General features: G+C 40.7%; 1 protein-coding gene across 1 annotated transcript in view; it reads right to left on the bottom strand.

The window, feature by feature from the left end:
• SLC1A3 (solute carrier family 1 member 3) overlaps window positions 1–16067 on the bottom strand; it is an 85747-nt gene extending 69680 nt beyond the window's left edge. The window contains exons 1-2 of the mRNA XM_004605545.2: window positions 15928–16067; window positions 14003–14278 (exon numbers count right to left, since the gene is read on the bottom strand). Of these exons, the coding sequence (XP_004605602.1) occupies window positions 14003–14183 (181 nt within the window). The 5' untranslated portion in view covers window positions 14184–14278; window positions 15928–16067. The remainder of the gene's footprint in view (window positions 1–14002; window positions 14279–15927) is intronic.
• Window positions 16068–23891: the final 7824 nt, after the last annotated feature.

The raw sequence follows: 23891 nt of genomic DNA, 5'->3' as shown, positions 1-23891 counted from the left end.
CAGGTTCGATTCCTCTGCCCCTCTCAGAAAGCCAGGCAAGCTAGCGAGAGTATCTCGCCTGCATAGCAGAGCCTGAAAAGCTACCTGTGGAGTATTCAACATGCCAAAAACAGTAACTAACAAGTCTCACAATGGAAATGTTACTGGTGCCTACTTGAGCAAATCGATGAGCAACGGGATGACAGTGACAGTGATCCTAAAAAAAAGAATTATGGGGGCCGGAGCGATAGCACAGCGGGTAGGGCGTTCGATCCCCGGCATCCCATATGGTCCCCCAAGCACCGCCAGGAGTAATTCCTGAGTGCAAAGCCAGGAGTAATCCCTGAGCATCGCTGGGTGTGACCCCCCCCAAAAAAAAAGCAAAAAAAGAATTATGATACTATTCTAGGGTGACCAATTAGCTAACTATTCTAGCGTGTATACTCAAACCAGTCTCAGAGCTTTCAAACTCTTGCCTAGCAAAAACTTGGCTTACAGATCTTTAGGGGAAAGGGGACCATGCTTCTATGAACTTTTATGTAAGACAGCTTGAGGAAATGAAAGAGTATGGTATTTTTTTTTTTTTGTTTCAGGCTTGGGGAACCACATCTAGCAGTGCTTTGAGGCTATTCTTAGTAGTGTTTGGGGGGCCATGCAGTTCTGAGGATCAAACCTGAGCCTACTGCATGCAATGCACATGCTCAGTCTGTTTGTTGAGTTACTCTCTAGCCCCTGTAAAACCAATTTTGTGTCAATAAAAACTTACTGAATAGATGAAAATATGTACTAAATCACAAAACAAAACCTGCCAGTCAAACACAAATAAGCAAAAATCTCACAAACCCTTCTCTGTTCTAAGGCTACAACAATCCTGTTCCGGATGCAAAAAATGATCATGAAAGTGACGTCCATGACCTTGGCCATGAAATAAGGTTGCACTCAGGAAGAGAGCTGTGTGGGGGTAGTCTGTCTACCATGGGGGATCGTCTACCGTGCAAGGCTCTCTAGACCTCATCACTAAGCACTTCTAGGCTGGGGGACATGTCCTTAGAGAACAGATGTTCTACACATGTTTGGTGAGTGAATGATGCTGGAATTCTAGTCTAGCTCTGTCTTCTTTTGTATATTTGGTGACTTCCCAAGCAGTGCTCAGGAGGCCCCAAGACCTCTCCCAGTGACCGTGGAAGACCAGGTAGAGTGGTTCAATGCTGAGACCTGGTGACTGGATGCTACTCAGACCCAGTGGTGCTAGGGCCACCAGGGTCACAACAGGTAGGGGATCTGGGCTACTCCCAAAGTACTGGGGAAGGAAGGAGGGTTATGCTGGGGACTGAACTCAGGGTCTGGCAAAACCAAGGGATATGCTCCAAACTTTAGATTTTTTCCACACCTGGCCCTGAGCTCTGCCTTTAGCGCTCCATGTGAGATTCCCTATACTACCACTTTGTTTTTCTCGGACTAAAAAATAAGATCCCAAGATTGAGATGTCACCCTCCTATTTCTCTGGACCCTGCAGTAGGCTTCTACCTAGATTGCTTGATTCTACCTCACCATCCTGCAATCTGTTCCCAGCACAAATTTTTGAAACCCAAAGCTTCAATCTCCTCTTCTCTGCTTGCTCTACTGGCATCGTCTCACCAGCACTGAGAGAGGCCTCAGGCCTTACCTGACTGCACTGGCTTGATCCCCAAGCCCTACTATATTCAGGGCTCATGGATTGCCTTCTCTTTCTCCCCATAGTCCTTCTACATCACTTTAGACATGACCCCACTTAACAGCCCCTGAACTGGCTTTTTGCTCTGCCTAGAGCATTATTTCCATTTATTTACTTATTTTCGTTTTGGGACCACCCTGGTTGTGCTCCAAGGCTACTTTCAGCTCAGTTCTCAGGAGACCATGAGGTACTAGGGATGGAACTCTAGTCCCAGCATGCAAGGTATGAGTTCCTGTCCTTTGAACTATTCCTCCGATCCCTCTCCCCAAATATCAATAAGGCTTACTTCCTTGATGTCTTATTTCCAGATGCCATTTTATAAATGAACTTGCTAATTTATTGTCTCTGACATAAACTTCATGAAATTAGGGGCTGGTTTCATTTTGGTCAGTTTTTTTCTCTGATGAATATTAAGTGCCTAAATAGTCCTGGTATATAGTTAATGCTCAGTATAGTATTAAATGAATAAATACATAGCATGATTTATTTTGTTTCATAAGCCCAGTATCTACCAGTATCTGCCCCTAGTTGGCACTGAACATAATTCCTAAGATGTTCCTCCACTAATAGAGAAATCACTTGGCTCTATGTTCCCAGGAAATCTTCATTCTCCTGGACTCTTTGAGCAGCAGAACCTGAAGAATCCCCTCTCTTTTGAACTTTGATTTTCTCTTTCATGATCTTTGAAGTTGGAGATAACTGAACTACCCATTCTCTATGCATAGTTCTCAATATTCTCAAAGTATGAGTTATAGGTCTTGATCCCTATTTCCCTCCCCAAGGCAGAGTTTTTTTTTTTTTTTTTTTTTTTTGAATGAAAGAGAGAAAGCATGAGACTACAGACAGAAAGATCAGACACTGAGGACTAGAGATGAGGGTTTGGGGCTGATGCTGCCAATAAACTCTACTAGTTAATACTTTAAAGATTAATCTTGGGCTGGAGAGATAGTACTTCTCGAAATTTAGGTGCTTCCCTTGCATGCTGCTGAGACCAGTTTGATGTCCAGTACCACGCACAATCCCTGAGCATCACCAGGTGTGTGATCCTTAGGCCCTGAGCAGCCCCAGGTGTGTTCGCTAAACCTCAAATAAAATTAAAGATTTAATCTTCATGTCAAACTGATAAGATTAAATATTGCCATTTTATGGAAGAGGAGATAGAGCCATAAAAATAATAATCCACTTGACCCAATTTGCATGTTTAATTCCTGATGTTGGCAGAATGGGATTTCAAACTTAAATCTGTTTTCATAGCCCATATCTTCAAATCACATAATCTCTTTGGCACTCTTAAAACAACTACAAGATGGGAGGGTTAGCTGGAATTGGCAGAATCGAAAATCTTCTTGAACATTAATATTCTCAGCCGAATGTTCTTAGTTTAAAAGAATCAAGTAAATCCAATGAAATGTAAATCTTACTATTATTATGTATTTATCTTGTTCTAATGAATTTTAACATGCTGGATAGTGCACATGGAAATACCTAATGAGTATTTAAAACACAACTGCCCAATCAGTCCTTTACAGTTTTTATGGCAGGTATGCAATAAATAATCATTTGTGAGATCACATGAAAGTTTGTTCCAGGACTTTGTGTGGCCCAATTTGGAGAAGTCATAAACCTCTCTCACACAGCCCCATGAAAACAGTGGATGCAAAGTTCCATTAGTTTGTTTTTACTCAAAAGGCCTGAGCATAATGGCCACTTTACCTGCGAAAGGATCTGCTGGCCCCTGGTCTTTTGTGTCAGCCCCAGACTTTGAGGCTGAGTTTTCCTGGTGAGAAGCTACTTGGTGTTGAAGGTAAACTTTCAACCCTCCCCCCACTGCTCTGTTCCCACATCCTCCAGCGATCTGGGTCCTGGCTTGGCTCATTCTTTTGTCCTTTGGTATTTCCTGTTGCTGGAGGTGGAAAAGACCTGCTCCCCAGTGATTCCACCAGTGGTCCACAGATAAACCCCTCCGGAGTGACGAAGCAGGGTGCCAGTGCAGGCTCAGGAGCTCAGGAGCAAAACCAGGTCATGTAGAGACATGGGGTCAGAAGAAAGTGGGCAGTTTGGGAAACCCTGGTGTGTTCTTCCTAAAACTGCTTGAGCAGAGCTAGTGAAAGGGTAACTTAATTTACAAATGATTTCACAGCTCTTTTAAGAAACCAACTCATTCTCATATAAAAAAACATTCTAGTTGAGGAACAATTACTCAATTCATCAGAACCTCTTACTTTGCCTGGTGGTGAAATAAAACAAAATATAAAAATAAACAGAAATATCCTTACCCTTTCGTGAGTGAGTTGAAACGGGAAATTAAATATATTGAAAGATATTTAATATTTCCAATTCAGTTTGATTTTTGGCACCCTATATGACCTTCTAAGCTGAGTCAGGAGTGATTAGGGATCACTCCCTGAGCACAGAGCCAGGAGCAAACCCTGAGCGCTGTGGCCGCCAAACAAAAAATAAAATAACACTTCATAACAAGTCCTCTGTGCTTTTTTGCCAGTGTGTTCAATGCCTGCCAACTCACTAAGCCACCTCATGGTCCCCCTCTCCTCTGTATCTCTGGCAACAGCACAAGCTGAGTTCTCGTTTTTTAAATCCTACTATTTGGAAGAATCAATTACAAAAACTCCCATGGGGGGCAAATTCGCTAAATTTCCCAAATCACAAATGTGCATGCTTTTCGTCTCAGCAATCTTGTTTCCCAATGGTATACTTTAGCTGGACAAAATAACTTTCACACAAGGATCATTCTTTATGCCACTTGAAGGCTATCTAAAACGTTGGGAACAACCTAAGTATCTATAAGTTGGGAATTGCTTAAATAAATCATAGTATACCCCTTCAATGAAGCGCCAAGAGAAAATGAGGCTTTTCAGGGCTACTAAGGAATGCTAGCTAAGGGCTATTGTTAAGTAAAAGAAGCAGGGTAGAGATAACTCAAGGGGCTGGGCACAAGCCTTGCTTGGGGGCTGGTTCAAATGCCCAACCCCCAAGCCCTGCAAGACCCTTCGGAACAAAACATAGAAAGACGCAATATATAAAGCTGACTCTCTCTATAAAAGTTGGCAATATCTACTAAAATAAATATGTACTTTTTTTTTTTTTTGTGGAAGCCACACCCAGAGGTGGAAAAGAATTAGGGTCTCAGACATGCTAGGCACTTGAGCTGTCTCTCTGGTCCCAATATTTATTTTTATACTTAAAACTAATAAAATGGACTCATAACTACTCATGAGACAAAGTTAACTGAATCCTCATGGGACGTGGGAGTGCGGAGTACTTTCATTTGATATCACTTTGTACTTTCTTATTTAGGGCACTGTAATTGTATTAAATTTCATAGATAAAATAACAAAATAAGCAGAACAAGAAGGAAAGAAAGGCCTACCCATAATGAAAAACAAAACAAAACACAAAACAACCATCAGGCTGAATTCTTTTCTACAACAGCATGTCTGCTAAAGGCTTGGGTATTTCTACAGAGTCACTTCAGGTCTGGATTTCTCCTTGATCTTGCTTTAATTTGTTATAACAATGAGATTACTTAATTTGGACCACGGAGAGAAAAGAAGTCTTAAACTGTGCTTGAATTTATAGTGAGAGGATCACGTTCCAACCCAACTCCTCTTTTTCTCAAGACAAGGAAGTGAATCTGAAAATGCTAAAGTCATTCTAGGCTCAGAGGCGGCTCCCAGCGAGCCCTGGAGTTACAAATATCCCAAAGCTGCAAAACCACATTGTAAACCACTCGGCAAAGGTAACCCACTATTTCGTCATCCTTCACATAGCTAAAGCCTTGCTGTGCCAGAGCTTACACATTTTTGGGAAATTTACCGAATCTCGGCTTTGCTTACATGGCTACTTTATGTTTTAAAAAAATAAATCCCAGAAGACAAAAAAATAAAATATAAAAAAGAAGACCACATTGTCCTGAGGCATTCTCATAGAAAACTCCTAATTTGCTTCTTGATGCCTTTGCTTTCATAGTCATTGACAAGCTGCAGACACCAGCAAGCGCATGGACCCCTGGGGCTTGGCCTGACCAGCTTCACAGATGGAATTTCAAGTGATGTCATGTGTCTAAAAGCCAGGGCCATCTCTTTTAAGCGGAGAAGGGCCTAAAAGGTCCATCTCTGCTCTCATTAGGGATAAATGAGCTTCATCTTACGAGATTCTGAATAGAAACGCTCTCCCTAATAGCCTGCTGACTGTTTTCTCTCGGGGAAGCTGCGGCAGTCTGCGGCCTGGAATCATTGGCGGAGAACTGGAGACGTCTCTCTGGGGACCGGAGAAATGGAGGTGCCCTCTCTGGACACAGGAACTGGGTCTTGAAATTCAAAACGTTAGTGCCTTTCAACTCCCCTCCTCCTCCAAAAGCGCCTTCGGATCCTTGAGACAAGAGGATGAAAGGGGTGTCTTTCCCCCACCTTGTCTTAATTCATCCAGGGTTGATTTTCCTTACCTAGTTTTGGGCTTTTTTTTTTTTTTAAACGACTATTGTCTTTTTGGTTTCCAATCCACCTGAGTTCATTTCTTGGTTGAGATTAATGATGGGGACATTCTTGGTCTGGGGAAGAAGCTTAGGGCAATTTTGATAGAGTCCAAGCATGACCTAATAAGATATTGAACTTTTATACTTGGTGAGCACATGGCTTCAGCTTTGCGGCCTGAAGTGCTCTATGTGTTCCCTCATCTCGCAGCAGTGATACAGCACACCTAGCTGCCAGACCAAATACTTGACGAATGAAAGCGCCCCAGTGTTCCAGAAATATCAAGCACTCAAACACCTGGAATGCACAACTTGGAAAAGATGGTGCTTAGGTTCCCGCGGCCTCTTCCAAACAGTGGGAACACTTCACCACTCTTGTTTATTCAGCAGCAAAAACAAAGACCCACAATTTCCCTGATTTGGGTGACACGGGCAGGAGACTGAAGGGCAGAAGTGGCTTGGGCAGAGGAATGTCCCACATGTGACCTCACACAGGGGCTAGGGGGCGTAGGCCCTTATTCTCCCGGGGAAGAAACTGGTAGACCCAGGGAAGTCATAGGGCTAGAGACAAAGTTGCTCGCTAGATTGGAGAGACTGGCTAGACGGGGTTTCCCACCATTTCAATTCAGGATAAAGGTCCTTGAGATTATGGAGTGCCCTAGACTGTAAAGAAAACACTCGCATTTCTATTCCACATAGGCTGATGCTTTAGAGAGAAGGAGGTAGATTTGACTTAAACTGACAGAGCTCTGGAATAGCAAGTAGACATTCACTCAAATGAACTCTGCTGATGAAGAAAGGCGTGACCCAGAGATTTGTCTTAAATCCTAGAGTGAATCAGTTTGATGGTGGAGCTGGGTTTGCAACTCGGACCTTTGCATTGACAATGCTTTATCAGCTGCATTCCAGACATTTCCAGATACTAATCAGCAGAGGGGGTGGGGGTGGGGGAGGAGGAGTGGGGAGGAGGGCTGCCCATGGATGTCCATTGCCATAGAGTGGAACAGGAAAGTGCCTAGTAACTTGTAACACTTCAACAATGGAAGGTAGCATTGTTATTGCAGGTAATTGTTCTTAACATCTGCTTACTTGATTACTCTCTTGAGAGAGAAACAGGTTTGCAATTGCTTGCTCAGTTTTCTCATCTGAACAAATGGGAATAAAAATTCAGCAAAATGCAATCCAGAGATTATTTTAAACATTAAACTTTCTATCTTATCCTTTCCCCACTTTAACATCACTTTTACCAGTTCTGTTTGAAACGAGCAACATTTCTCCCACCCTTTATTCATTCATTTATTTCTTCTGCGGAGGGGTGGGGGGAACGCCTGGTGGTCCTCAGGCTTCTACACTACTTCTGACTCTACACTCAGGAATTACTCCTGGTGGAGCTCTGGGTACTATATTGGGATGTCAAGGATCAAACCCGGGTTGGCTGGCTGCAAGACAAATACCCTACCTGCTGAACTAACTCTCCAGTCCCTCTCCCACCTTTTGAGAGGCCCTCACATCTCCTGCCCTCACTCTGAAGGCAAGTGGCAGCAAAGAAGCCATAAAAACTAAACACAGGGGAGAACAAAGAGAAACCAGGGATGTGTCAACTCTCGGACAGTTCCCAAGTATGAGGAACCAATATGTAATATTGATGACATTAAAAATTATACTGAAAGCGTTTCTTTTCTCTGAGCAACAACTTCCCATGATCCCGAGAGAAACAGCTCCTATCAGGTGTTCCCTGGCCCAACAGTTGGTAGATAAGAGCTCCCTGGGAATTACTTTCTGCCTCCACTCAGGAGGCCAGGTAGGAAAAAAGAGATAATGACAGATCACTTACCTTAGGCTTTCATCTCTGCCCTGAAAGCCCTTTACACATATTAACTCTCTTCCTACAACTCTCTTGGCTCTCTTCTCTTGCCAAGGAAATAGGAGCCACTTCTCCCAAACTAGGTGACAGTTCTTTTCTCAGAACCCCTAGCCCTCCCCTCAGTGCTGTGACATTTTATGGCAACTTTACCTGCCAAATATTTAGATAAATCATTTAAGGTTGATGCTGGTAAGTGGCAGAAATGAGAAAGTAAGTCTTGGCACAGTGGTGACATAATCATCCTAGTGTACACATGAAGAAACAGAGGCTATGTTCCAGAGCTAAGTTTCAGGACATCGATGCAAGTGTCCAACTCTAGAGTCTGCACTAGACTAGTTTATACCCTGCACAAAAGGACGCAGCTCCAGTTTTTCAAGAAGGCAGGAGAGAAGACCAGGAGCCAAGTGTGAATTTTCTGCGTTAGTCCCGGATAATTTTTCAGAATATCTCCTCTTGGGGGAAGCTGAAGCAGGGAGAAATCAAACACTAGTTCTGAGTCTCAACCTCTGCATCTTGTCTCCAGAGCAAGCACTGTGAATCTAGTTTTTTCTTTTTTTGCACTTTGCAAATTTAATTTTACTAAAGGAGTTACAAAGTTATTCAAGTACTTACAAAGGTCAATAAAAGAAATCCAAAACCCCATCAAAAATGGGAAATGAACAGGGTTTTCTCTGAGGAAGACCAGCAGATGTCCAACAGGCACATGAAAAAAATGCTCACCCACACTTATTATTAGGGAAATCTGAGTCAAGACAACAATGAGATATTATCTCACACCAGTGAGCATGGCTCATATCAAAATTACTGGGAACAATCTGTGTTGACAGGGATGTGGTGAATAAGGAACTCTCATCACTGCTGGTGAGAATATTGTCTAGTTCAACCCCAACGAAAAATAGTATGGTGAGTTCTCAGTACAATAGCTAATATTTGGAATCAATCTAGATGTCCAATAACAGATCAATGGATTATGAAGATTGGTATATATACAAAATGGAATACTATGCAGCTGTAAGGAATGATGCATAGTTTCTAGTTTCTTACCTCCTCTGACCTAACTCTTTCCTCAGCCGTCTACTAGGGAGACTTCTGTGAGTGATAGCCAATTCTGAGTTCTGGTAACACCAGGAGGAAGGTCTATCTCCCCAACTTCCTGCTCCTCCTTTCTCTCCTCTCATTTCCAGGAATTGTTGAAGAAACAATAAATTCTGACCAGAAGTGTATTCATTATTCTCTGCATTCCTGTCTTTTAACCTCTGTGGAGATGCTTTTCACTCAATGAACCAAGAGGATGCCACCCTGGATGTCAGACTGTGACCACTCCATGAAGTCAATAGCTGGTCAGTTTGTTATCATAACTACTTCAGTACCATAGTTAATAGTTAATCACATGGATGGAACTATTTGATTCCACTAGAGATTGTGTACGCGTATTTGAGGCAGAGAATACAACTATGGCATATCTGGAAGATTATTGCTTCTGTGAGAATACATGCGCTTCACATACAGAGTAACTTATGCAGGAGGATAATCTAATTAATTGATTACTACTTAATATTAAAAACAGTGCCTTCCTTTTTAGAGATCATAAGAGTACATCCCAAATCTCTATATTCTATGCTTCTTGCATCCACTGACCCTCCATTGCTGCAGCATCTGAAATATTAGCCTCTGACTTATTTTGCAGTATCAGGGACAAAAACATGTAAGGGCCTCAAACATGCAAGGCAGGCATTCCACCACTGAGCCATATCCCTAACTCACATCTGACATTTTAAACTCAGCAAGTCCAAAACTGAATTTATAATTCCATCCTTTTTCTATCCCCTTCCCCATCTTTTTTTTCTTTTTTTTTTTAGTATTCTACCTACACTGGTGGAAGCAACAGCCATTTGCTTACCAAAACCAGAAATCAGACCACTGCAGTCCACTTGCTCTGTTCATTCTCATATGCAATCAACCATGAGGTCTCAAGTGGTCCTTTAATGAGCCTCTCAACATAACTTTTCTCCATCTCTCCTATGGATGAGTCAGTACAGAACCTTTAGAGAACAGTCAAATTTCTTCCATCTAATTCTTCAGACACATAACACCTATCCCAAGAGGAGGCTATCAAAACCAGTTTCTTATGCATGTGTATATTGAATTTGAGTGCACTTTCAATTAATTGTCAGAGTATAGGGAAAGGCAGAGATGCTGCTTATAAATCTGTTTAGCATGTTTTCTTTCCTAAAGTAACAACAATTTCTCTCAAACTCACTTTAAGACAATCTAAACACAACGTGTGTGTGTGTGTGTGTGTGTATGTGTGTATGTTGGACAAAAGGTAGAAAAAGGGTGTTATTTGCTGCTTAATAACTCCTAAAGAATATTCTCCTTAACCTAATTCCTTGAAAATCTATTTACAGTGTCTGTGTGTTACAGTTGATTTTATGGCCTTTTTTTTTTTTTTTCACAATTCTTGTTCAGGACATTTTGCCTGTCTTGTGCTATTTGTTCCTTGACCATGGAAAAAGCCTACATTCTGTGACTTGAATGCATGTGACACAGGACTTTCCCTTTCTATCAGTTGATATGGCTACCACAGTTTCCCACCGTTGGAAATGAGAAAGTGCTTCTTGGAGAAAGAACAGAAAGAGACAGAAACCTCTCTTCTTATTGTGCTTTTGTTGCGAGACAGATGTCTGCAAAGACCCTGAAAGATACTTATGGAAAACTTTAATTATGAGTCCTTAATAGATAGGCTTTCCATTTTTCCTTTTTTTAAATAAAGGGGACTTTGCCTCTGGAACTGCCTGCACTCAGGTTGCTTTCTTTTTTGCTTTGTTAGCATGGTACATCTAGTTTTACATCTAGTTTTTGACATCACTCAGAAAAGACATCAGTAATGCTTAGAAACAACATCCATTGCTTAGAAACAACATCCTTGGATGCAAATTGTGTCTGTGCTTGCAGAGGATATGATACTACAATATTCATAATTTCTGCTTTATTCTAAATGGCTTGATCCTTATGTCTCCAATCCTCCTCGCTAATATTTTTCTACAGCTCTTTTAGATTTATAGTGGAATTATGCCCCCAACCACCCATATAAGTTGAAACTCTTTTGAGCCAAGAAGTATTTAATACATCTATCTTACCAAACATTATAACTTAGCTGCACCTACATTGAAAAATTCAGAACACTTAAATTTGTCTACTATTGGGTAAAATAATTTAGCACAAGACCTATTTTATAATAAAGTGTTGTCATGTTGTCATGTAATTTATTGAACTCAATGAATACTGTTCTGAAAATGAAAAACAATGCCCTAATGAAAAGCTCATGGTGTGCTGCTTTAGCACCATTGTAATGCAGAAAAATTATATGTGGAGAATCATCACTATCCACCCTTTGGGATTTAGAGATCATTAATACTTTTAATTTCTATTTACTAAGTGTCCATTAATTTCAATTTTAGCAAGATAGAACAGAATGAACAAAAACATCATTATAAAATATATGTTTTCCTATCTTTATTAATACTAAAAAATGACCAAAACCTGAGAATTTGACCTAAAATATGATTATGGTTCTCTCCTCACCTCTTTGAGTAAGACAGCTATTTTCTTCTTCCATGCTAGCACATTCCTAGTTTTCCTCTAAATAGTACCAAATGCATAAGACAGTCTATGTCCAGATGTGATCTTTCCTATTATTTCTTTTAGACTGGTGTAGACATAGTACTCAGTGGCAAGTTAAATCCACTGGGCACACAGTGGAAGAAACTCCAAGAGATACTGAAGGGGTCTTCCTTCTCTCCTAACTCTGCTGCTAAGTTGTCTGATTCTTAGTCTTTAATGTACATTCAGTGGTCTCTCTGACTGTCAATGAGTGCTTTTTGTTTGTTTCTTAGTTACTGCCTTCTTCTTGTTAATTCTACCTCCTCAGTTTCCATTATTAGTAAAGCCAACATGAGGGCATCCTGCCAAGTTATCCACCCCAGCTCAGCCAATTCATTGCAGTTCTCACAAAAGTTAGAGAAGTCGTCACTGTGCTCGGAAATGATCCCAGAACTCCTAGAGAAAATGGACTCTTAAATCCTGGCATTATCTTCCTTTTTATTAGAGGTGTTGTTTCTTTGTAATGACTTAGGAACTTCCTTCGACATCAATCTGCTTTCCATGTTCAAGTTTTATTACTTTCCATTCTCTATTCTTTAAATGAAGCATTTCTGTTCTAGAAATTGAGCTCTTGTGTTAGAACGCCATTTTGAATAAGCATTTCAGCATCTTTTCCCAACACATCCTAGGATAACTGAATTCTATTATCATACACACATAATTGCAAAATAAGTGGGTGTTGTTTAAACAATGAAAGGGGTGTGTGACTTAATCATAGGAGAATGATAAGTTTTCCTATGAGTTTATTTGGGTGAACTTAATTGGGTTTAACTTATGAGTTTAAATTATGAGTTGAACAGGGTAAAACAAACAGTGAAGTGATGATGCTGTTGAGTACATCATTGCTTACTCACTGGTATCCACAACACAACATTTCTCTTCTTGGCATCTCTCATAAGGTAGACACCAATCAGAAGAGCAGAGAGGAGGATGGCAGAATGATCTGAAGAATGACCACTGGCCTTAGCCTGAATTTGCCTTCCAGGTATAGAATTTACTAGAATGTAACTTTGGGCAAATTACTTTTTCTCTTGATATTGAGTGTCCTCATCTATAAATCGAACATTGTTATAATTATATCTACATATTCACTTCACAGGCTTTTTTAATGAACCAGTGAACTCATGGATGTAAAATACCTAAAAAGTAGCTGGAATAGTTATTTATAAATGTTCATACTTACTTTATGCAGTTTATTACTCAGCTTGACAATAATTGCAATTCAAGACCCAAAATGAGGTGAGTCTGAAACTTATTTGGGGGAATAAAGTTATTTATATTTACATGCTACAGAATTCTTTTTTATACCATTTATTATATGATGGAGAGCATACAAAACTCAAAGGTAGAGAAAAAAACAAATTTGGAGGAAGTTGTGAGACTTCAGTAAAAATTTAAATTAGAACTTTTTATAGCATAGCATTGGCTTATCTGTCCACCAGCCTAAGAATTTCTATATTGGTACAGTCCAAAGTTCCAACTAAGCATTTTTTCTCCCCCAGCTTGTATTTTAAAGTAGGATCAATGTTAACCATAACTAAAAGAGTTATAATTTTGGAGGCCAACAAATCAAACAAAGCAATTATGTTTTATTAGTACACATTTCTGTCAACAATGCTAAATTAGTAAGAGACTGAAATGTTTCAAAAAAAGGTATAGCTATTTATGGCAGGCACTTGGAATGAATGAAAGATCTGTGCTAACATTTTTTTCTAGTTTACTTTTCCCAGTTACTGGATGAGGGAGTGCAAACATGTGAAAGATTCAGCCTCTGTGTCTGAGTCTTGATATTCAGCTTCAAGACAGTACCAGTTAGACTATAATTACTAGTAGGGACTCATTTCACGTATATTCAATGTGTAACTGAGTTTTATGTGAAAAGTGACATTATATAATATTCATATTTTGCCTAACTTAATCATGGTTGCTTGATTTGATTGTTATTTAACTGCTCAGACTTGATTAAATTATCACACATGTGCCCCGACATGAGTTGAGGAAATATCTGATTCATTTTCCTTTTTAACAGAGTTAATTTGTATCATGTCAAATGATATTTCTTCCAGATTCTCATGCATTTGCTGTATATTGCCAGCAAACATACCATAAACTGTTATTTAATGGAAATAAAATCTTCAAATTCAGAGCAAAGTCTGAGCTATTATTTTAAATACCTCCAATCAGTCCATTTGATAATGTTCTCAGGCAGCCAGATGCCCAGGAGAAGCAAGAAATAAGATCCAGCTTGTGTGTGTGTGTGTGGTGTTGCTGTTGTTGTTATCAAATGACTTACCCACAATGACAGCAGTGATAGTGAGCAGCACAAAAGCATTCCGAAATAGGTAACTTTTAACATCCTCCTTTGTGATGTTCTGTACTTTCTTCTTGGCCAAGAGTGTGCGTTTCCGGACGCCTTGCTGGAATCTCTCCATTCTGCCCCCGACCTTGGGCTCCTCTCCATTGCTTTTAGTCATGTTTCACTTCTCTGAGTAGTTGTCTTCCCTTTGCACTCCAATGCTTCGAAATCACCCTCAGAAAACCAGACGTCTTTGGTGGTAGAAAAATGCAACTAAAATAGGAGAGAAAGAGAGTTAAACCTCCAGCCTTAACAAATCTGGCCTGCCCCACATCAGAGCAAGAGTTCCAAACTGAGCTCTCTCTGGAGAAATCTGAGGCTGGAAGAGCTGCAACTCCAGGGTTCAAGGCTAGAACCTGCCTTTTACTGGATATGTGAGGGAAATGACTGTACATTCAGAACATGTAAGCGGAGACTTATATGCTATTAAAAAAAATTCCTTACAGCCAATGAGAATATCAAGGCTTCATCAGAGCTGAGTATGTGATTATACTCCCCCACCTCTACCCTACCCCCAGACCCTAGCCTAGCGCTTTGCACAATGTGAGCCCTTAATAAAAGTCCAATTGAACTGAATGCACAGGAAGTACTCAATAATTACTTGATGACATATGTTATATAGATGGCAAAGCCATAATCAGGTCAATAAAATGAACTGGTATTTTAGTTTCATCTTTTTATTATGAATAATTACTATTTTCTTCATTAAAGAAAATAACATGGTGATGTATTGACTAGTAAATATGGTCATAAAAAGAACACAAGGACTCATAGGACTTGGAAATATACACTGGACTCTTTTACAGGGTAACTTAAAAAATTTTTTTTCCATGAAATAAGTGAAGCAGCCTGGGCATGTCTATAAATTATCTGAAATCATAATTCATTTTCATTTTTATTACCAGAAGAAGTACCAAGTAGCATTGGGGGGTGGGGTAGCAAACATACAGGAGTCCTTTAAATAAACTATCACTGATTTATAAGGCTTAAAAAATTTCTAGCACAGATGAGATGAATCCAGTTTTCATTCCAAACGTTACAGCCAGTGGGTTCTTGTTTCTTTACAGTGCTCTTGGGTTACTGAAATATATCTAAGTAAATTTCTCCTTAGTGGAAATCAGCTAGTTTGGTGTGTGTGTGTGTGTGTGTGTGTGTGTGTGTGTGTGTGTGTGTGTGTGTGTGTGTGTGTGTGTGTGTGTGTGTATGGAGGGGGGGAGGGAGAAGTGAGGGGGCTTTCCTCTGTTGCTTTACAGATTTTTAATCCGCAATCTTTGTATTTTATAATTATACAGTAAAAATCTGTCGCTCCCCTGGGCTAGTGTATCTGGCAACACCAGTGGCCAGCGTGTGCGTCTTTGGGGACTGGAAGGCAGAGAGGAGTCTTCGGAAGCTTTGGGCAAATCCAAGTGTAAAAAAAATAAGACCCGTCTTAACAATTTGACTTTTAAAAATAATGGCAGGTCGCAAGTAGGTGATTAGAAGACTTTGAATTTAAAATTTCATAGCACATGAAAAGTTGACGAGAGAAGTGAACAAGGAGAGACTCCAGACCAGATTTAAAAAAAAAAAAAATCTAATCTGATTCCCTTTAACGGTCACTTTTAAAGAATCCAGAGCTACTCAGGCTGGATTCTTTCCTCGATCTGGAACCACAATCCGCCTCCAATTCACCCTGGACGACTCGAGTCCACGCTGAGAGGACCCCCGCATACACAAGCACCGCTCTAAATGACCAGCGTGGACTTTATCTACCAAAATGGCTAGCTCACTCTCACTGCGCCTCTGCTTGGGAAAGGCAATGCACCCGTAGAGAACTGCAAGGAGAAATTAAACTCAGCGGGGATTCAGGACGTTAGACTTACCTTTTCTGATTTTGGAACGAGTGGACGCTACCCCAGGCAATGACAAGGTAAATTTCCCAGGAGGTAGAGCGGAGTAACAAAACGCAGCGCGTGCGGCATGCATGTGCTCTGAAACTGCAAGTTACTATCAGGACAACTTAAGAAAAGGGGAGGAGTCAGTGCCCGGGAAAGGGGGAGTGGGGGAAAAAGGAACACCCCTCTGGGAAGGCGGGGGGAAACCCGGAGTTTCTGGAATATTGATTAATCTTGGCGCACCCGAAGCACGCTCGCTGGCTTTGTTTTGCTGCTTAGACCGCTTTCCTGCTCTGTCAGTTCACTTTCACGAGAAATGCGAACCCCAGAACAGGAAGAATCGAAGAATAAAGCGTGCGCACTCTCAAAAAGCTGCAAGTCTCGATTAGAAGGTTTCAAAGAAGACTTTTCTAAGGCTAAATTTAATTATCTTCCTTTATGGCAGGTTTCTTCCCTTTAAGGAAACACGAGAGTGTGCTCTTTTGCCTGATTGTACAACTGTTGTGAAAGCGTCCCTCTTTTGAGAATTGGGAAAATAACTGACATTTGTTGGGAAGACCCGGCACGCAATCGAGCACTGCGCTTAACAAGAGAAAAGAAAAGGCAGCAGCTTACTACCGTTCTCTAAACTCGCCTAAAGTTACTCAAACCGCAAGATGAGGCATGCCTCTATTTTACCACTTTATGCTCTAGGATAACAAATCTAGCTGCGCTCAAACTGCCTGCGTTGTAAAGATAAAAAGAGTAAACACAAAAAGAATAGGATCCTTACTAATTATCAATTTTAACTAGCAATTATTTTTATTAGTGAATCACCGTGAGGTATAGTTATAGGCTTATGAACTTTCCTGTTTGCATTTCAGTCATACAGTGATTGTTTACCCATCCCTCCACCAGTGCCCATTCTCTTCCACCGATGTTAACTAGTAATTTTAAGACTGAGTGCAAGTGTGCATTTGTACTTTCCTGATCTCAAAAGCCAAGTTGCTATGTAGTTAAGTGCCTCACTTTTAAAGGATGCTAGTTCTATCTTCCTTCCATCTTTCCCATCCCCCACCATTTTCTAGGAATTAGAAACCTCATTGCCTTAAGAATGTAACTAGCCCTTTTTGTCTACTTTTCTTTAGAAGAAAAACTAGATTTTAAAAATAGTATTTATTAAAAAATTGAATTTTTTTTTTTTGCTTTTTACTTCCACTCGACTCCTAAACCTAGAACATATTGAACCTGAAGAAGAGAGTTGAGTGGAAACAACTCAAAACCAAAACTTCCAGCTAGAGTTCTGTACTTTTGTGTCTTCAATCTCCATTCCTTAAATCGTGTGTCAGTTACCCAACAAGAAAGTATGTCTTTACTCCCTCTTCAGTAAATCCAGGGAAATTCTTCAGATATGATCTCCTGCATGCTCCAACAGCTCCATGGATGCCCTACGAATTCAGAAGCAATGGAGAATCGTGTAAATGCTTTAAATTGACAAATTAGTAGCAATTGCAACATTTTTTAAATTTGGCATTATGTCAAGAGTTTGTTGAAATTCCATGCTCTTGACAATCTCAATCCTTAGCCATCCAGCAGTTCTGATTTCCAGAGTTAGGTACCCAGGAAACATCTGTACCACATTGTTGGGTACCCAATTATGTGATGTCTTTTACTGTATGTTTTCTTTTAAAATCAAGTTCGGTTTTGGATGCTCAACTATAAATTCTTTGGGGGGCAGAATGGATCTTGAAACTCTTATAAATGGATGGTGTAATATAGAGTTGGAAACAAAAAGCTTTTCAAGGTATTTTAGAACAAACTAACTTGTTTTGATGTGGGCACCCTGATTTAGGTATGATGAATAGGTATTGTTTCTAAATAATATGGCTACATTTTAGTTTATTAACATTTTTAATTATTACTTTTGGTTTACAATACTATTAATAATGGTTTCACATGGACATAATTCCAACACTCCACCCATCACCAGTGTATCTGTCTCCTTTCCCCAAAGAACCCAGCCTACCTCCCTTTCGCTCCCCCCAACTCAGATGTGTGGGTCAGTTCCCCATTATGTTGACACATGGCTACATCTTAAAGTATTTTAAACTATTCTAGGACCTATCTGAGCCATTACTTAAGGTCTAATTAGTCCACATCTCTTGTGTGAGGTGACTTATATTTCAAGGGAACTCAAAACAAAAAAAATTTAATTATTTTAAATGGAGTTTCAAGACAAGTGACATTTCTTCATTCTAATTACTTTTCTTTCATAGGTAAGAAAAAGGAGCAAAAATAACAAACTTCAGGTTAGCATTGACACAGAGGAACCTCCTGTACTTGTCCCTCACCCCCAATTCCCTCTACTCCCTAGAGCTAGGTTAAAAGCCATTTCATTAGTTTAGTTTTCACCACCTTATGGGAGTCTGGTGTCCCCCGCCCCAAAAGAGGGAAGTAATTCACTACTGAAAGTTTTGTTGACAGTAATAAAATCTAATGAGAAAATGAGACTCAAAGAGTCTTAGTTCAGAGTCCATCTGGATTACAAAGTTTTAGCATAAGGGGTATATTGGGAGTTGCTGCTTTAAATTGCCCATTCTGTTTTTGGGAAGTCACAGTAATGCCCTCAGGCAGCTTGAGTTTACTGAACACAGATTTCTGCCTCTCCCCGAGTTTAGATAAGACCCTTGAACATTAAAAAAATTCTCCGCACCAGGGCTGGAGTGATAGTACAGCCGGTAGGGTGTTTACCTTGCATGCGGCCAACCTGGGTTCGATTCTCAGCATCACACATGGTCCCCCGAGCACCGCCAAGAGTAATTCCTGAGCGCAAAGCCAGAAGTAACCACTGTGCATCATCGGGTGTGACCCAAAAAGAAAAAAAAAATTCTCCATACCATAGACATATTGAATAAGTGAAATATAAGGAAATATGAACAAGCCTCTGTATGCTGTATTTAAATTAAAGCTACCCCGGGGTAGGAGACACATAGTTAAGGAATCATACTCATTGTGGCATTCAAGTGTGGATAAAAAATAAAACACCAAAGAAGACACACACACAGTAAATGCTGTTTCTGTTGAAAAATATGCAAATTCTTACTCTGATAATTCTATTATAAAATATGTTGTAGGTTAATTCCTTTTATTCATCATATTTATTTTTTGGAGAAAACAATGTTACTATAACAAGAAAAAATCAAATCTAACCTATCCTTACATGGATCATTTTTATTAATTACTTTGAAGTATAAATAACAAGGATAATTAATAAGTATCACTGTATCACTGTCATCCTGCTGTTCATTGATTCACTTGAGTGGGTGCCAGTAACGTCTCCATTTGTCCCAGCCCTGATATTTTAGCAGCCTCTCCTTACTCGCTTTCCCCAACTATTGGAGGCTCTTTTCAGGGTCAGGGGAATGAGACCTGCTATTGTTACTGTATTTGGCATATTGAATACACCACGGGGAGCTTGCCAGGCTCTTCTGTGAGGGCAGGATACTCTCGGTAGCTTGCCGGGCTCTCCGAGAGGCATGTATAGTATATATATTTCCCTTTATGATGATGTGTCGAGTGGCAGCTTCACAGCCACGTGGCCCAGGAATATGTTTACTCACGAGTGAGGCTCGGCCTGAGCGTGTGGAAAGTGGCCTGGAGTGTGGCGGCAATGGGGTAGTGGAGGTTGACTACCAGGGCTGGGTCCCTTGGGGTGGGGAGGGCTCTCACCTGTCCCACTCTGGAGCACCCCTGGTGCGGGGTCCAATGGCATGGTTATGGGGGTCTTCATTTTATGCTCCCTTCCTGGAGAAGCAGCCTTGAGTTCTGGAGGGTGGCCAATGAGGAGATTTTCTGCGCTGGCAGGAGGTGGCTTATGGGTGTGACCCCTGGGTTGCCGGAGACTGGGGAAAACAGGCAGAGGATCTCTGCTTTCGGGTCCCAATGAGCTCAGAGTCCAAGATCACAAAGTTCCACGGAACTTTGCAGAGTAACATTACATAGGGCTGGAGCGATGATAGCACAGTGGGTAGGGCATTTGCCTTGCATGCAGCTGACCCAGGTTTAATTCCTTCCTCTCCTCGGAGAGGCTGGCAAACTGTAAAGAATATCTTGCCCGCATGGCAGAGCCTGGCAAGCTACCCATAGCATATTCAATATGCCAAAAACAATAACAAGTCTCACAATGGAGACATTACTGGTGCCCACTTGAGCAAATCGATGAGCAACGAGATGACAGTGACAGTGATGGTGACAGTCAAACTTCAGCATTCAAGACAGAAGAATTCTAGAATTAGAAAAGGTAAACAAATTAGAAAGTGTTCAAGCATTTTTCAAATATTTCCTACTTTTATTTTTAACGTTAAGGGACATATTGTCATTCTTGCTCAAACACCTTGATTGTTAGGAATGTCATCATGTTAATTATTCTATAATTTGAAAACTGTAAAGTGTTTTTTTTTTTCTTTTTCTTTTTGGGTCACACCCGGTGATGCACAGGGGTTACTCCTGGCTCTGCACTTAGGAATTACTCCTGGTGGTGCTTGAGGGACCATATGGGATGCTGGGATTCAAAGTCTGGTTGGCCACATAAAAGGCGAACAAACACCCTATCCGCTGTGCTATCGCTCCAGACTGCACTGCAAAGTATTAAGACAATGAATGAAACCTGTTTTAAAGACCATGGAACTGTCCAAGTACAATGGTAGAAGTAGTAGTAATTATGGAAATAGTTCTTTCACTTTGTCTGAAATCTTTTCCATCTTTGATTTGAAGGTAAAAAAGTAAAACAACACACACACACACACACACACACACAACTTGCTAAGTTCTGTTTAGTTGGATTTTTCACTGACTGGGTTTACTGTAAATCCGTATAAGCCAGATAAGCCCAAATATTCGTGTAAACTATAATTAGTCTCTCATGCTCACTCATTCATTTATTTATTGGACAAGATTTAGCAACTTTCAATACATGTGCTCTAAATACTAGTTCCTTTCCTCAAAAAGCCCACACATACAAACCCATAAGTATTGTGCTACAGTCAATCGGAAGGGTTCTACAGAGACTTACTGGAACTCTGTGCTAAGGTCTGTTTTCCAGGAACTCTTCCTACTAGACCAAAGACTGAGGGCTCTGTGATGGAGCTATGCCCAGCTCAATATATGCACAGAGGGCCACAAGTACACTATGTTTTTTAAAAAAAACTTTGAATACTTCTATGCAAAAAGAGCTAGTTAGGAGCAATTTTGATTTTTGAGCATTCCAAACTTGGTAGGTGAAGAAGGTCAGTTAGGAAGCTAAGGGGGGTGGGGAAGGGAATTTAACAACTGGGGTAGCTAACACTCAGGTTAAAAAAAAATAGATTTGGACTAGGGAGGTGCCTCAAAGGACTGGAGAACAGGCGTTGTGTGCAGGAAGTCTGGGTGTATTCCTAGCACTACGTACTCTTCCAAGTTCCAAGCTGGGAGTGACCCCCCACCCTTCCAGCACCACCAGATAACTCCCTAGAAATAAATTTGGGAACCTGGGGATATGGTTCAAGTGGTAGAGTATTTGACTCGTATGGGTGAGGTTCTGGGTTCAACCCCTCATACCACATCAACACACTGCTGGAAAAGTGTCCTTTAGCACAGACAAAATTTTTGGTTTATAAAGGGATTTAAGAAATTATTTGAGAATTGATTGGTATTTAGCTCAGTGGCAGTGCGCTTGCCTTTGCATGCGTACTGAGTTAAGTGATCTGAGCATGTTGGGGAGATAGCTTAAAGGACTGAGCACGGTACAGCAGGCAGAGACCCCCAGTTCTACTCCCTGCACTGCATGATCCCCTGAACACCATTTGCATAGCCCTGGTGGGCCCTAGCATTGCTGGGTGTGAGCAACACCTGAGTATTGTACTACTCGGGAGACCCTTCCCCCAAATAAAGCGAAAAGAGGCCTGAGTAAGGGATAAGGCCTCGAGAATCCTAACATAAGGGGAAAGATGGGCAAAAGGAACTCCCCTCAATTAGATGTTAGTGATGAGAAATTATATCAACCATTATCACAAGTTAATTAAGAGTTGGACACCTTAGTGGTTTCAAGAAATGTAACACATTTTCTCCTTACTAAAACTAAAGGGAGTCTGCTGTTAAATACAGATTTCACAAGTGTTATTGCTATTAATTATGACTTATGTTGTGAGATGGCATTTTTCCCAGTTACTCAACATGAACAAACGCTGAAGAACCAGAATCTTAGTTTAGCTGGGAAAGATCATGTAGGTTAATTGGAAATAAAAACCTTCAGCAGAGAGTTAGCAACAATAACAGTCAACATTTTTTAATAGAACTTTACAGTTTAATAAACACTTTTACACGCACTATCTAATTTAATCTCTGTAACAATGTTATAAGATTTATTCTAATATTAGTGGTCCTTTGTATCCCATAGACTATAGATGTTAACAGGGAGTTTCATAACCAATAAGCAATTTGTCCAGGATTCGAGTCAGTGAGTGACAAGAGCTCTTAATTCTTGCAACTTTGGTTTTGCAACTTTTTCCAAAAGAAGTTCCCTGACCCCTACTATCTCCCCCTACCCCCCCCCCCCCCCCCCCGCTTCCCAATCCTATCAGGTCTAGGAGTATGTGAGACCCTTTCAAGACCAAGAACTGGAAAAACAGAAAAAAAAACATTCAGTGCTTTTCATTAAAGATGGAAGAGAAAGAAAGGCCTACCAGCTGTTGTTTCTTCTGGAGAGTCAATCCAACATTTCTCATCTTCTAATCCCTGGCAGCATATATTATCACTCTTATGTACTCTCAAACTCACCCCACCCACCCCGCTTTAAATGTCCAGAGTGATCTCCACCCTTTGCTCCAGCAACTCTTTTCTCCATTGCTGGCTGTTTGACAGCAGAGCCTGTGTTTAATAACTACTGCAGACTCAGTCACCATTACAGAAATATCTCAGTAGAGTTGTAGCATTGGGGCTGGAGCGATAGCACAGTGGGTTGGGCACTTGCTTTGCACGCAGCTGACCCAGGTTCGATTCCCAGCATTCCATCTGGTCCCCTGAGCACTGCCATGGGTAATTCTGGAGTGCAGAGCCAGGAGTAACCCCTGTGCATCGCTGAGTGTGACCCTAAAAGAAAAAAAAAAGAGTTGTAGCATGAATAACTGGACATGACATAAGTCAAGTAATAGAAAGACTTAAAAAAAAATCTTTCCCCAAAAGCAGAACTGCAGACCAATGGAACAGGGTGGAATATCCCCACACACAACCTCAAAGGTATGATCATCTAATCTTTGATAAAGGTGCAAGAGATGTGAAGTGGAGCAAGGAAAGTCTCTTTAACAAATGGTGCTGGCACAACTGGACAACCACATGCAAAAAAATGGGCTTAGAACTCGATCTGTCACCATGCACAAAAGTCAGATCAAAATGGATTAAAGACCTCAACATCAGACCACAAACCATAAGGTACATTGAAGACAAGGTAGGCAAAACCCTCCAGGATATTGAAGATAAAGGTATCTTCAAAGATGACACGGAACTAAGCAATCTAGTAAAAACAGAGATCAACAAATGGGACTACATTAAACTAAAAAGCTTCTGCACAGCAAAAGAAACAGCGACCAGAATACAAAGACTATCTACAGAATGGGAAAGGATATTTACACAATACACATCAGATAAGGGGTTGATATCAAGGGTATATAAAGCACTGGTTGAACTCTACAAGAAGAAAACATCCAACCCCATCAAAAAATGGGGCGAAGAAATGAACAGAAACTTTACCAAGGAAGAGATACGAATGGCCAAAAGACACATGAAAAAGTGCTCTGCATCACTAATCATCAGAGAGATGCAGATCAAAACAACTTTGAGATACCACCTCACACCACAGAGGCTAGCACACATCCAAAAGAACAAAAGCAACCGCTGTTGGAGAGGATGTGGGGAGAAAGGGACCCTTCTACACTGCTGGT

The sequence above is a fragment of the Sorex araneus genome, chromosome 1 (genome assembly GCF_027595985.1).
Source record: "Sorex araneus isolate mSorAra2 chromosome 1, mSorAra2.pri, whole genome shotgun sequence".
Lineage (NCBI taxonomy): Eukaryota > Metazoa > Chordata > Mammalia > Eulipotyphla > Soricidae > Sorex > Sorex araneus.
This window is presented reverse-complemented; position numbering and strand designations above follow the sequence as displayed.